At 53.7% G+C, this 10,842-nt stretch overlaps 1 protein-coding gene across 2 annotated transcripts; it reads right to left on the bottom strand.

The window, feature by feature from the left end:
- Positions 1-3,124: 3,124 nt before the first annotated feature.
- LOC103072481 (left-right determination factor 2) lies at positions 3,125-6,589 on the bottom strand. Of its 2 annotated transcripts, XM_007454465.1 has the most exons (5): positions 6,283-6,532; positions 5,159-5,187; positions 4,941-5,056; positions 4,460-4,702; positions 3,125-3,488 (listed from the first exon to the last, which is right to left on the bottom strand). In XM_007454465.1, the coding sequence occupies exons 1-5, from the start codon at positions 6,530-6,532 to the stop codon at positions 3,125-3,127; spliced, it is 1,002 nt and encodes a 333-aa protein (XP_007454527.1). The 2 variants fall into 2 exon arrangements, with proteins under 2 accessions (XP_007454527.1, XP_007454526.1); XM_007454464.1 differs by having other exon boundaries at positions 4,941-5,187; positions 6,283-6,589.
- Between the last annotated feature and the right edge of the window lie 4,253 nt (positions 6,590-10,842).

Below are 10,842 nucleotides of genomic sequence, written 5' to 3'. Positions count from 1 at the left end.
TACACCTCTTTTTCATATGCGGTAAGGCACACCTTAACCTTGATTTTTTTTTTTTTTTTGGCCATGCCACGCGGCTTGCGGGATCGGGCATTTTCCCCGACCAGAGATAGAACCTGGGGCCCATGGCAGTGAGAGCGCTGAGTCCTAACCACTGGACTGGTTAAGGGAATTCCCTTAACCTTGATTTTTTAAAACAGGTACGTACTCATGTTGTATGTAAACAGGTCAGGTTGTGTATGAACAGGAGATTCAAAAACCGAAACAATTTTGTTTTAGGATGGTGGGATTATGGGTAGTTTTCAATTCATTCAAAATTATCTGTAATATTGTTACTTTATTCAGTGGAAAAAAATTGTAATTACAGCTCACTTCTAATGGGATTTGGTTCACTGTCTGTATTAGTTTTCTGCTGCTGCCATAAGAATTCACCACAAAGTTAGCAGCTTAAAACAAAATGGATTTGTTATCTCACATTCTGTGGGTCAGAAATCTGAGTGGGCCCAACTGGCTTCTGTGTGCCAAATCAAGGTGTCAACTGATCTGTGTTCTTATCTGGAGGTTCTGGGGGGGAAATCAGCGTCCAGTCTCATTCAGGTTGTTGGAAGAATTTGGTTCCATGTGGCTGTAGGACTGAGGTCCCTTTTCCTTGCTGGCTGTCAGCTGGGAGTCATTCTCACCTTCTAGAAGTTACTCACGTTCCCTGGCTCATGGTCCTTTTCATTTTCAAACCAGCAATGGCAGATTGAGTCCTTCTCAAGCTTTGAATCTCTTTGACCTCCCCTTCTGCCTCATCTCTCCTGCCTCCAGCTGGAGAGAGTTCTCTGCTTTCATGTGATTAGATCAGGTGCACGTGCGTAATCCAAACCAATCTCCCTATTATTATTTGTTTGTTTGTTTGTTTGTTTATTTAGCGGTACGTGGGCCTCTCACTGTTGTGGCCTTTCCCGTTGCGGAGCACAGGCTTCGGACGCACAGGCTCAGCGGCCATGGCTCACGGGCTCATGGCTCACGTTCCGCGGCTTCCCGGACCGGGACACGAACCCGTGTCCCCTGCATCGGCAGGCGGACTCTCAACCACTGCGCCACCAAGGAAGCCCCAATCTCCCTATTTTAAGGTCTGTAAACTTAATTACATTTGCGAAGTCCCTTTGCCATGTAACAGAACATAGTCACAGTTTCTAAGGATTGGGGGGCATGGACGTATTTGGGGAGAACATTTTGTGTACCACATTGTCTCCCTGTGCTGATGAGCACATCCTTACTTTTTGAAATGAAGCTGATTTCCTAGGTATTTTTAGCTCGCATGGGACGATGTGAGCAGGCCCATCCTTGCCACTGATTGCATGGGACTGGTTGGGAGTCCACAGACCTTTTAGAGCCACAGATACATCACTGGGAAGCTGGTAGAAATCTTTAGATGATTTTGATATCCTTCTTGTAGAGAAAGCGACTGTGTGCCCTGGTACTCACAACAGTTCTTCATTTTGATATCTTATAGAGGTAAGATAGCCATTTACAAGTCAGAGACAAATCTTCTCTCCCCATCTCCAACAATATTCTTGCCAAGTCCTCAAGTCCTGGCTGTCCATAGACTAGCTCCTTTTCCCCTTTGCTATTCAGTTGCTGTTAATTAGCTTTGTACACCAAAATAGAAAATCCATGAACTTCAATAAGTCAGGCATAAGGAAACCCCGTTGAGCGGGAAAGGTAAATGTAGGGGAGGTGCCAGATGTGGCAGCTTCCAAATGACATGTTAACTAATGCCTGTGTCATCAGCGGAGCATGGGGCATGCTGATCTCTACCCCATAGATTTGCATTGCCTCAGCCTTGATTTCTTCATCTGAAAAATGGGAATAATAATACCTACCTCAAGGAGTAGTTGCAAGAATTAAGTCATATAATGTATATGAGGTTGCCTAGCATAGCTCCCAGGTTCAGAGTGAATGCTCAGTGAACATTCGCTTGCCTGCCCCGTCCCCAGAACCACTGTTGCAAAGGTTAAAGTGCTTTCTAAGGAGATGGCATATGTGAGTGATTGTTTACAATACTATTTTTGGAATGAGAGTTGGAGGGATATAAATATTACAAATAAAAGCAGAATCTAAACCGTTATTACAGTCTTCAGCGCCACCTAGGGGTTGGGGGACCTTGGTCACGCCCATTCTTCAGATCATTATGTCGCTCTCATTCCCCATTATTGCTCCCTCTCTCCTACGTCAAGGACACTAAATATTAAATACAGAGACACAGAGTGAAACATCACTTTTATTTCAGCAGATTATCTACATTCGATTGTTTTCTTTTTGCTAAGTTAAGAAAAAACACGTAAATACATGTGGGTTCTGGTGATAAGTTCTCTAAAACAGTGGGGGAAATAATCTAAATATGCACAGGCAATGCTCTGTCTCTGGAGGAGCAGAGGAGTGGGTGAGTTTAGGGCTGTCTGATCCCCAGGGCAATGAAGTCCTAGAGCTGAATCCCAAATCCTCCTTTTTAAAAGGAAACGGTGGCCCAAAGGCTTCTGCATTTGTTTGAGGTCACAGTTTATGGCCCTATTAGATCCAGAAACCAGGTGTCCTGATACCCTGTCCACTGCCCCTAGCCTAAAGCCCTTCATCCTCCCTTCTAGCACTCTCTCAGGGGACTGGGGACCCAAGTATATGTACAAAAAGCCCAGAGTGGATCAACATTTTGGTGAATGGGGGTTCTTTTTAGACCTCCTCCCTACCTAGGGGAAACAGGGATTTTTTGTTTTGTTTTAATTCATCATATAATAGAGTAAATCAGTCTATTTTTCCCACTTCTCATTGTAGGGTCTGTTGTCCCATACTCGGTTGAGAATCTGCTAGAGAACAGAAGCTCCTAGCTGACAATCTGTCCCTGCTCAGCTATATCCTTTAACAAGTAGGCTGGGATTTCCCTCTACAGCTCTGCAATTACTCACGTAAGTGCTTAGGGTGGGTGACGGACAGGAGAGCAAGAAATGGAAGAACACACGAGAAAGGTAAAATAGGGGCACTCAGTTGGGGCAGGGGTAACTTGCTAAGTAGAAAATTAAGACCTATGTTAAGACCTGCTTTGTGCACGTGTCTAGTCAGAGGCCTCCATGGCTGCACCCCACACCTACGGCTCCAGCTTCCTTGGTACAGGCGCCCCATCCGAGGCACAGCTGCACTTCTGCACCCTCATGTTGGGCAAGCTGACCACCTGGGGCCTGGGCTTGCCTCCCTCCGGGATGCTGACAATCATGGGCAGCGAGGTCGTCTCTGAGGCGGTGCACTGTCTCGGCCCCAGAAATGGCCACTTGAAGGTCAGGGGCTCTGGGGGCTGCTGGCAGGTGCCCACACACTCATAGGCCAGGAAGCCTGGGGGCTCCAGGACCCAGTTCTCAGCCCACTTCATCCCCTGCAGGTCAATGTACACCTCCCGGCGGCAGCAGCGGGTGCCCTTGGTCACTGGTGCCTTAGGATCACAGTTTCCCTGAGCTCTGTGGGGGGCAAGGAGAGGCAGAGTCAGAGGTCAGCTGGGAGGGCAGAGGTCAGGGGGCCCAGGGCGGGGCTTAGTGGGGCATCTGGAGGGAGATTTATGGTCCATCTCTTGTTATGTTCAAAATGCTGGCTATTTGTGATAAGTGGTGAATGAATAAACATATCCAAACATAAATTATAAATCAGTTACTGTTCACTAAAGGTTTCCTATTATGCTAGGCATTGAACTAAGTACTTTACATATATTATCTCAGATGATACTTGCATTTCATCCTCAGATGAACCTTGAAGAGGTTCCAGTATCATTCTTATTACGCATGAGGACACAGAGACCCAAAGGTGTTAACTGACATGCCAGAGTTCCTGCAGCAGTAGAAGGCAAAGCTACATGGACGCAGGCTGTACGATTCCAAAGCCCTGTTATTAATCACCCTACTACACAGCTCCATCCACTCCAAATAGCTAACTTGTCCCAAGAAGAAAGAATTCACTAATGCCAGAGGAAAGCTGTTCAACCTTAGTAACCGCTAATGCTAATATTTTTCAAAGAATTAATCAGGGAAGAGGGTAGAGTGAAAACAGATGATTACAATAATGTATACGTATCAATGACAACATAAAGCTCGTTGAAAAACACCTGAAGTTTTTTGGTTTTTGGTTTTGTTTGGTTTTTTTTGCCAGTTGGTTGGCTTATGGGATCTTAGCTCTCCGACCAGGGACTGAACCTGCACCCCCCTCACCCCCCACCCACAGTGAAAGCGAGGAGTTCTAACCACTGGGTTTCCAGGGAATTCCCTGAAGATATTTTCAATAAAATATTTGAATAATAAAAATTCCTACCATTAGAAACTCTTAACATGTAGTGGGGAATCAGTTGCATCCTGGGGTTATCTGCATCTGCCCCCCAGCTGGTCCCCACCGCCGTGGGCCTGGACCACCGAGTCTACTAGAGTCCTGGCCCTGCACCTACCCGTAATCCCTGAGGTCCAGGGTGTGCAGCTCCAGCTGGGGCTCCCGCTGCCCGGCGCCCGACGGCCCCTGCGAGGCGAAGCGGACCAGCCTGTGGGCGCTGGAGGCCAGCGGGCCCAGGTGCTCCCGCTGCACCGACACCTGCAGCAGCAGCGGCTGCCGGGGCCGGCGCAGCTGCTGCCAGAAGTTCACGGCATCCGTCACGTCCAAGGCCTTCCAGCCGCTCTCGTGGATGGACACCAGCCTGCGACACCACACGGAGACACAGGCCCGCGCTGAGGGGTGGGGACTGGGACGGCTGGGGTGGCCCCGGAGCGGGGTGGCCCTCCCCCTCCCCCTCCCCCTCCCCTCCCCTCCCCCCGCAAGGGGCCCGGCCAGCCCGGACCGCGCTGCCCCTTCTCCCCCAGGGCACCCCTCCTCCCGCGCCGGGCCCAGCCCCCCTCCTCATCCCCGGTCCCACACCCCAGCCGCCACCTCCCCACCTGGAGTCGATGAGGGAGGTGCGGTTGGAACCGTCATCGCGGACGTGCAGCCACTGGACGGTGACTCGGGCGCGGTCGCTGCGCGGGAAGAGCCGCTCGTGGCTGCGGAGCGCGGCCTTGGGAACCGGCTCCTGGAAGAGGCGCAGCACGGCCTGCACCAGCTCGCTGTGGGGCGGCAGCCGCTGCTCCATGTCGAACACCAGCAGGTGCGAGGAGACCTCGGACACCAGGAACCTGCCGGCCACCTCTGGGGACACGAGCGGGGTCAGCGGGGCCCCTCCGGGCACCAGGGGAGCTCTGAGGGTGGCAGGGCCACTGAGGCGGTGGCCAGGCAGGGAGAGACCAGCCCCTGTTCTGTCTCCCTGGGCCAAGCTCAGTTACCTGAAAATCCCCTTATGTGTCTGGGCCTTGTTTGTAACAGTCTCCTCCCAGCGGGAAGGCTGGCAGGGCTGACAGGGCTACCTCAGCTGAGATGCTGAAGATCAGAATCCTCCCCTGGGGGCACCTGGCCTTGGGTCTAGCTCTGGGCACTGAGGAGGTGAGTCCAGGCCCAGGGAGGTAAGAGGCTGAATAGGACTCAGGATGGCTGCATCCCTGACAGCTGAATAGCTCGGCGTTACACTACAGTGTTGTCCCTACACCTTTTCATCCACAATAACGCACTTTAATATTCACAGCGCTGGGAGATGGATCAGCTACAGTCACACCAGTGCTCCGGAGGAAAAAACAGAAGCAAAAAGATGATTCTAAAACCATTTGCTCGGGCTTCCCTGGTGGCGCAGTGGTTGAGAGTCCGCCTGCCGATGGAGGGGACACGGGTTCGTGCCCTGGTCCGCAAAGATCCCACATGCCGCGGGGCGGCTGGGCCCGTGAGCCATGGCCGCTGAGCCCGCGCGTCCGGAGCCTGTGCTCCGCAGCGGGAGAGGCCACAACAGTGAGAGGCCCGCGTACCGCAAAAACAAACAAACAAACAAAAAAAACCATTTGCTCAAGGTCAGGCTACTGGTGGCAATGTGAAAACGGTACCCCGGAAGCCCTGACTCTATGCCTCTCCCTGAGACTGCGCCAGGGTTCTCGCCACACCCACACGCTCCCATTGGCTCTGCTTTCTCTTCTCCATCCTCATCTTCTCTGATGCCTTAGCTTTGGCCCAGCTCCTCCTGGACCCGAGGGGTGGGGCCCTCAGTGCAGACAGAGACCAGGGGCCCGGGCCCAGCCTTCCTTCCAGTCCATGGTCCCTCCTCATCACCCTGTGGACCTGCGCCCCCAGACCGCCTCCCCAGAACAGGCCCCCCACCCCACCCCGCGAGGACCAGGCCGCAGCAGGGAGGGAGGGCCTCACCTCGGAAGTTCTGGCTGAACCTCTTCCCCCGGGAGCGGGCCCCGTGGCTGCGCTGCAGCAGGGCCACGTACTGGGCCCTCACGTGGGCAGGGATGATCAGCCTCTCCACATCGGCCTCGTCCAGGACGGGAGCCTCGCTGAGGCGCAGCTGCCGCAGCAGGCTGCCCAGGACCCGCTCCTCGGTCAGGGCCGCCCCGGGGCCAGCCAGGGGCAGCGCCCAGAGCGCCCAGCAGAGCCAGAGGGGCCGCATGGTGCTGCTCGGGAGACGGAGGGGCAGAGCGGACGAGGCTCCGGGAGGGTCCCAGCTGGGTGTGCTGAGGGCCAGGCTGGGCCAGCTTTATAGCCAGGCCTGGGCTGGGCCTGGGTGGTGGGAGGGAGGGAGCCTGGGAGGGAGGGAGGTCACACCCCTCGGACCTCCTGGGAGTTCACAGACAGGGCGCTTTATAGCCAGGCCTGGGCTGGGCCTGGGTGGTGGGAGGGAGGGAGCCTGGGAGGGAGGGAGGTCACACCCCTCGGACCTCCTGGGAGTTCAGCGGCCAGACAGGTCCCTGAGCCCCGAGGAGAGGGCTGTCTAGAAAGGGCACAAAGGGCTGTCTGGATGCCACACGGGCCTGGGGCCTCTGACCGCTGCTGTCTGGCAGCTCAGTAATAATTTTAGTGCCTATTGAATTTCCCTGACCCCACCCCAGTCCTAGTCTATGAAAAAGTGAGCCTATTCTGTGGAAACGAGTGTCCCATTAGCCGGCTGCTTAAATCTCTTTCCTGCAGGCCAGTCTGGGTCTAGGTTTGCTCACTGAGAGGAAGGAGGGAAAGTGTTCTGCACTCCTGCCTGTTCCGGTCCAGGCCCCATTCAGGGCACTTTCACAGAAGCCCCTTGAGTCGCTTCCCTCCATTCTCCAGTCCCTGCAAGCCCCCTCCCGCTCATCTCCACAGTCCCTCAGGTGACCCTGTCCTCCCCATAACAGAAGGAAGCTAGACGCTATCAGGACAGGGAAGCTGGCAGCTCGGCTCTCTGCCAGTCCCAGGCGAAGCGATTTCTGCAAATGTCTTTGCAACCACAGGACTGCAGTGAGGGAGCCCTCAGGTGCAGCATCCTTCTGGAGAGCCAGCCCTCTGCATGGTGAGCTGGCCGCGGGCTCACAGCAGCAGCGCAGTCTGAGCCCAGGTCATGCCCGGATTCAGAACAACAGAGCTGCCCAGAGTCACGTGGGTGGGAGCCCCCAGTGCCTCCTCGAACACACATTTGAGGCTGGCTGGGCTCAAGTAGGGGGCCTGCTGCTCGCTGGCTATTTGACCTGCTAACAAGTCCCCTAAATTCTCAGTGTCTCAGTTTCTCCCCTGAAGGAGGGGGCGATGACAGGTCTACTTGGCGGGCTAGTGTGAAGATTGAGTGGATTACACACATAAGACGCTGGGTGCAGTGCCTGGTGTAGTGAGCACCCTAGAGGGTTTGCTCTGATTACCATCTGCCTGCTCTTGCATTCTTGGGGCACCTTTCTAAAAATGACGATGACAAGAAGAGCAGTCATTTCCCGAGTGTCACTCTGTGCCAGACAGTGTTCTGGGCCCTGGACGTGTATTCATAACAGCCCTAGGAGGCAGGTGCCAGCATCCGCAGATCTTCCAGATGCAAAGTCAGAACACACGCAGCGAAGGAACCTGCCTGCGCTCGCTCAGCAAGTCCCCGACACCCCTCCTGGCACAGGGGATTTGAGTATGTGCAGGAGGAAGCCTTTCCCGAAAGGAGACAGCCTCACCTCCCCCTGTCCTGTCACCTGGGAGGTGAGCAATGATGATGGAAGAGGACGGTGGTTGGGGGCCGAGGGGCCCAGCGCGCAGGGAGCACCCCTGAGCCCTTTCCCAGCAGGGGGCACTCTGGCCTCCTCTGTGGGTATGCTGTGTCACTGACAGGTCTCTCATACCACCCCCCTGCCTCTGTGCTCCTCACATGTCCCAGGCAGAGGAAGAGAGAACCTTCTGGTGCTCGAGGGCGGAATTCCCCCTGTATGAAAGCACAAATTGCCACCATACGCCTATGTGCGTACATATATATAGATAGATAGATAGATAGATGTATGCATATACCTGCGCGTGTGCATTTGCTTTGGTTTTAGTAGTAAGGTGGGGGGGGGAGCTTTGAATTAGAGGAAGGGGAGAAATAATAATAACGCTGATAATAATCATAATGGCTAATATTGTTTATGGGCTGCACACTGTTCTGAGTGCTTTACATACATTAACTCTTTATCCTCACAATTTGCCATTATTGTTCCCATTTTATAGATGAAGAAACTGAGGCATAAAACTGGGTACCTGACTTGCCCAAGGTCATACAGCTAGTAAGTGGCAGAGCTCAGGTTATTTGAAGGGAAGGAAACAAGGATTCTGTCAAACATGCTCACAGGACAAGGTAAGAGGAAATACAGAAATCCTGATAGTTGAATGGGGTGGGAGGGGTAATGGATGGGGGAGAGCTGGAAGCCTCTCGGGGGCAACACAATCATGACCTTTACTGCTTCTCTGCTCCCCTTTCCTTCTCTTGCACCTCTGTTTCCTCAGTATTTGTGTAATTCACAAGGCAGAATTCAAATCCCATCTTGGAGTTCATATATCACGTTGTTCCGACACCCCCTGAAATATAAGGCGCCACCTCTGGGTCCGGCCTGAGGGGTCCCTCCTGCTCTCCCTGTGAAAAGTGTAGCCTTCTTCAAAAGGAGAGCTGTTGCCTTTCTTTGCAAGTGATTAGCAAGGAAAGGACTTACTTGATGCAAACATTTGGGCCTTAAGTCAGGCCAAAAGGTGTAGAAGTGTCACATTTACAGGAGATCCAGGACTTGTGGCCCTCAGTCCCTGGAAGTTGTTCCATAAATATGCAGTAGTCCACCACCCTCGCTGATGGGTGAGAGGAAGAGATGTGGCTTATCACTGGCCAGGGTGGTGCCAAGGATATAACACCCAGGCTGCCCTTGCAAGCCGAGGCCCCCTCTCCAGGCCCCCAACATCTAGACCCCCCGGAGCTCCCCGGGGCTGGAAGCTCATGATGAGGCCTTGCGGGGCCCCTGTGCTGCAGCTCCCTGACCAGCCAGTGTGCCAAGGAGATGCCTTAGGGCTGAGGACCTCTGGGAGTCCCCCTGGTCAGAAGCCGCTTCTGCACCTGGGGTAACTGACGAGTTAAACTGAAACTTTCTTTTTCAGATAAGAAAGTAAAGTGGAAGCACCCTCCTCTGCCGGATTCTCTGCCTTTCCCAGGTGTCTCACTGGGCTCCTGGGCTGGCCTCCCAGCACGGAGCCAACTCTAGACTGAGTCCTTCATGGGAACTGGAACTGACCAGGACCAGTCCTGCCTTTGTGGATGGGCTTCTGGGGTCCGGTGCTCAGGGAGCTCCTAGGGCCACTGGTGCCTGGGTAGATGGTCCACGGTTTGGAAACTGAGAATCCTTCCCAATCTCCCTTAAGGCGCGAGAGCCTGGGAGCATTTGTCACCCTCAGAGGATTTGTCCAGCAAGGTGTCCCATCCCCGGCCTTTTCCTGGCTACTTTGTAGAATCAGAGGGCTTAAGGCTGAAGTGGACCATCCCATCCATTCTCCTGCCCCCTGGTTTTTAGAGCTAAGAAAACTGAGGCCCAGAGAGGTGACAGCATTTCCAAGCTCACACAGGTAATGATGGATGCCTGCATAACGTCAGGTCTTCCGATTCCCAGTCCCAAATCTTTCCACACCTTCAAACTATTTCCAGAACATGGTCCTGCAGGACCCCCTGAAGCTGGCTGGGAGCATCCATAAGCCCCAGGCAAGCTGGGGACTCAGTCAATCCAGGGTCGAGTCTGGGCTGGGCAGGGGATGCAGGGGAGGCAGACAGACAGAGGGCAAGTCCCCCAGACTCCTGAGGCTTTCTGGACACAGCCTCCTAGTCCTGCAATGTGGATTCCAGGCGGACTGAAGAGATTTGTTGGGGAAATAAAATAATTGAGCAATTAGCTAGTGGTGAATGTGGATTGGGAGACTTTTTTTCAAGCGACCTATTAGTTGCAGGGAGGAAGGGCAGCTGCCCTTTGTCATGCAGAGCTGGGAACCAGGCCTCCCCTCCGACTGTGGATCTGGGTGGGGTGGAGTCTGGTCAGGCAGTCTGTGGGGTCAGGTTGGGCTTGAAAAGTGGAAGAATTGTAAAATAGCCTCCACTGACCTTGTGGGAGGGGAGGCTACTTACAAAGCTGTCTGATTTCTAAGGTAGAAGGAGTGAGTGCTGTTTACGACCCTGTGTTGTTAGGGGTTTGAAAGGTTTGTGAAGACTTTTTTTCCCAGAGATAGTATGTTGTGAATGCTCTAAGTGTAATCGTGTGAATTCCGTACAAGCATGCAATTATTCCGCCTCCCGTCTGTTTTGTTGGCATGTTGTTGGCATGCACATGCGTTAGGACTGGGGACATTTACGACCAGTCCCCTCCCCGCCCCCGGTGGCCTTTAGATAACCTAGACTGGCAGCCTTGCTCTGTCTTCCCCAGACCGGAGTCCACGGCTCCTGCAACCGCTTTCCCTGACCTGGCGTCACCCGGCCCGGCC

The sequence above is a fragment of the Lipotes vexillifer genome, unplaced genomic scaffold, assembly GCF_000442215.2.
Source record: "Lipotes vexillifer unplaced genomic scaffold, Lipotes_vexillifer_v1.1 scaffold634, whole genome shotgun sequence".
In the NCBI taxonomy this organism is placed as follows: Eukaryota; Metazoa; Chordata; class Mammalia; order Artiodactyla; family Lipotidae; genus Lipotes; species Lipotes vexillifer.
Note: the sequence above shows the minus strand (reverse complement) of the source record. Positions and strands in the feature narration are given on the sequence as shown.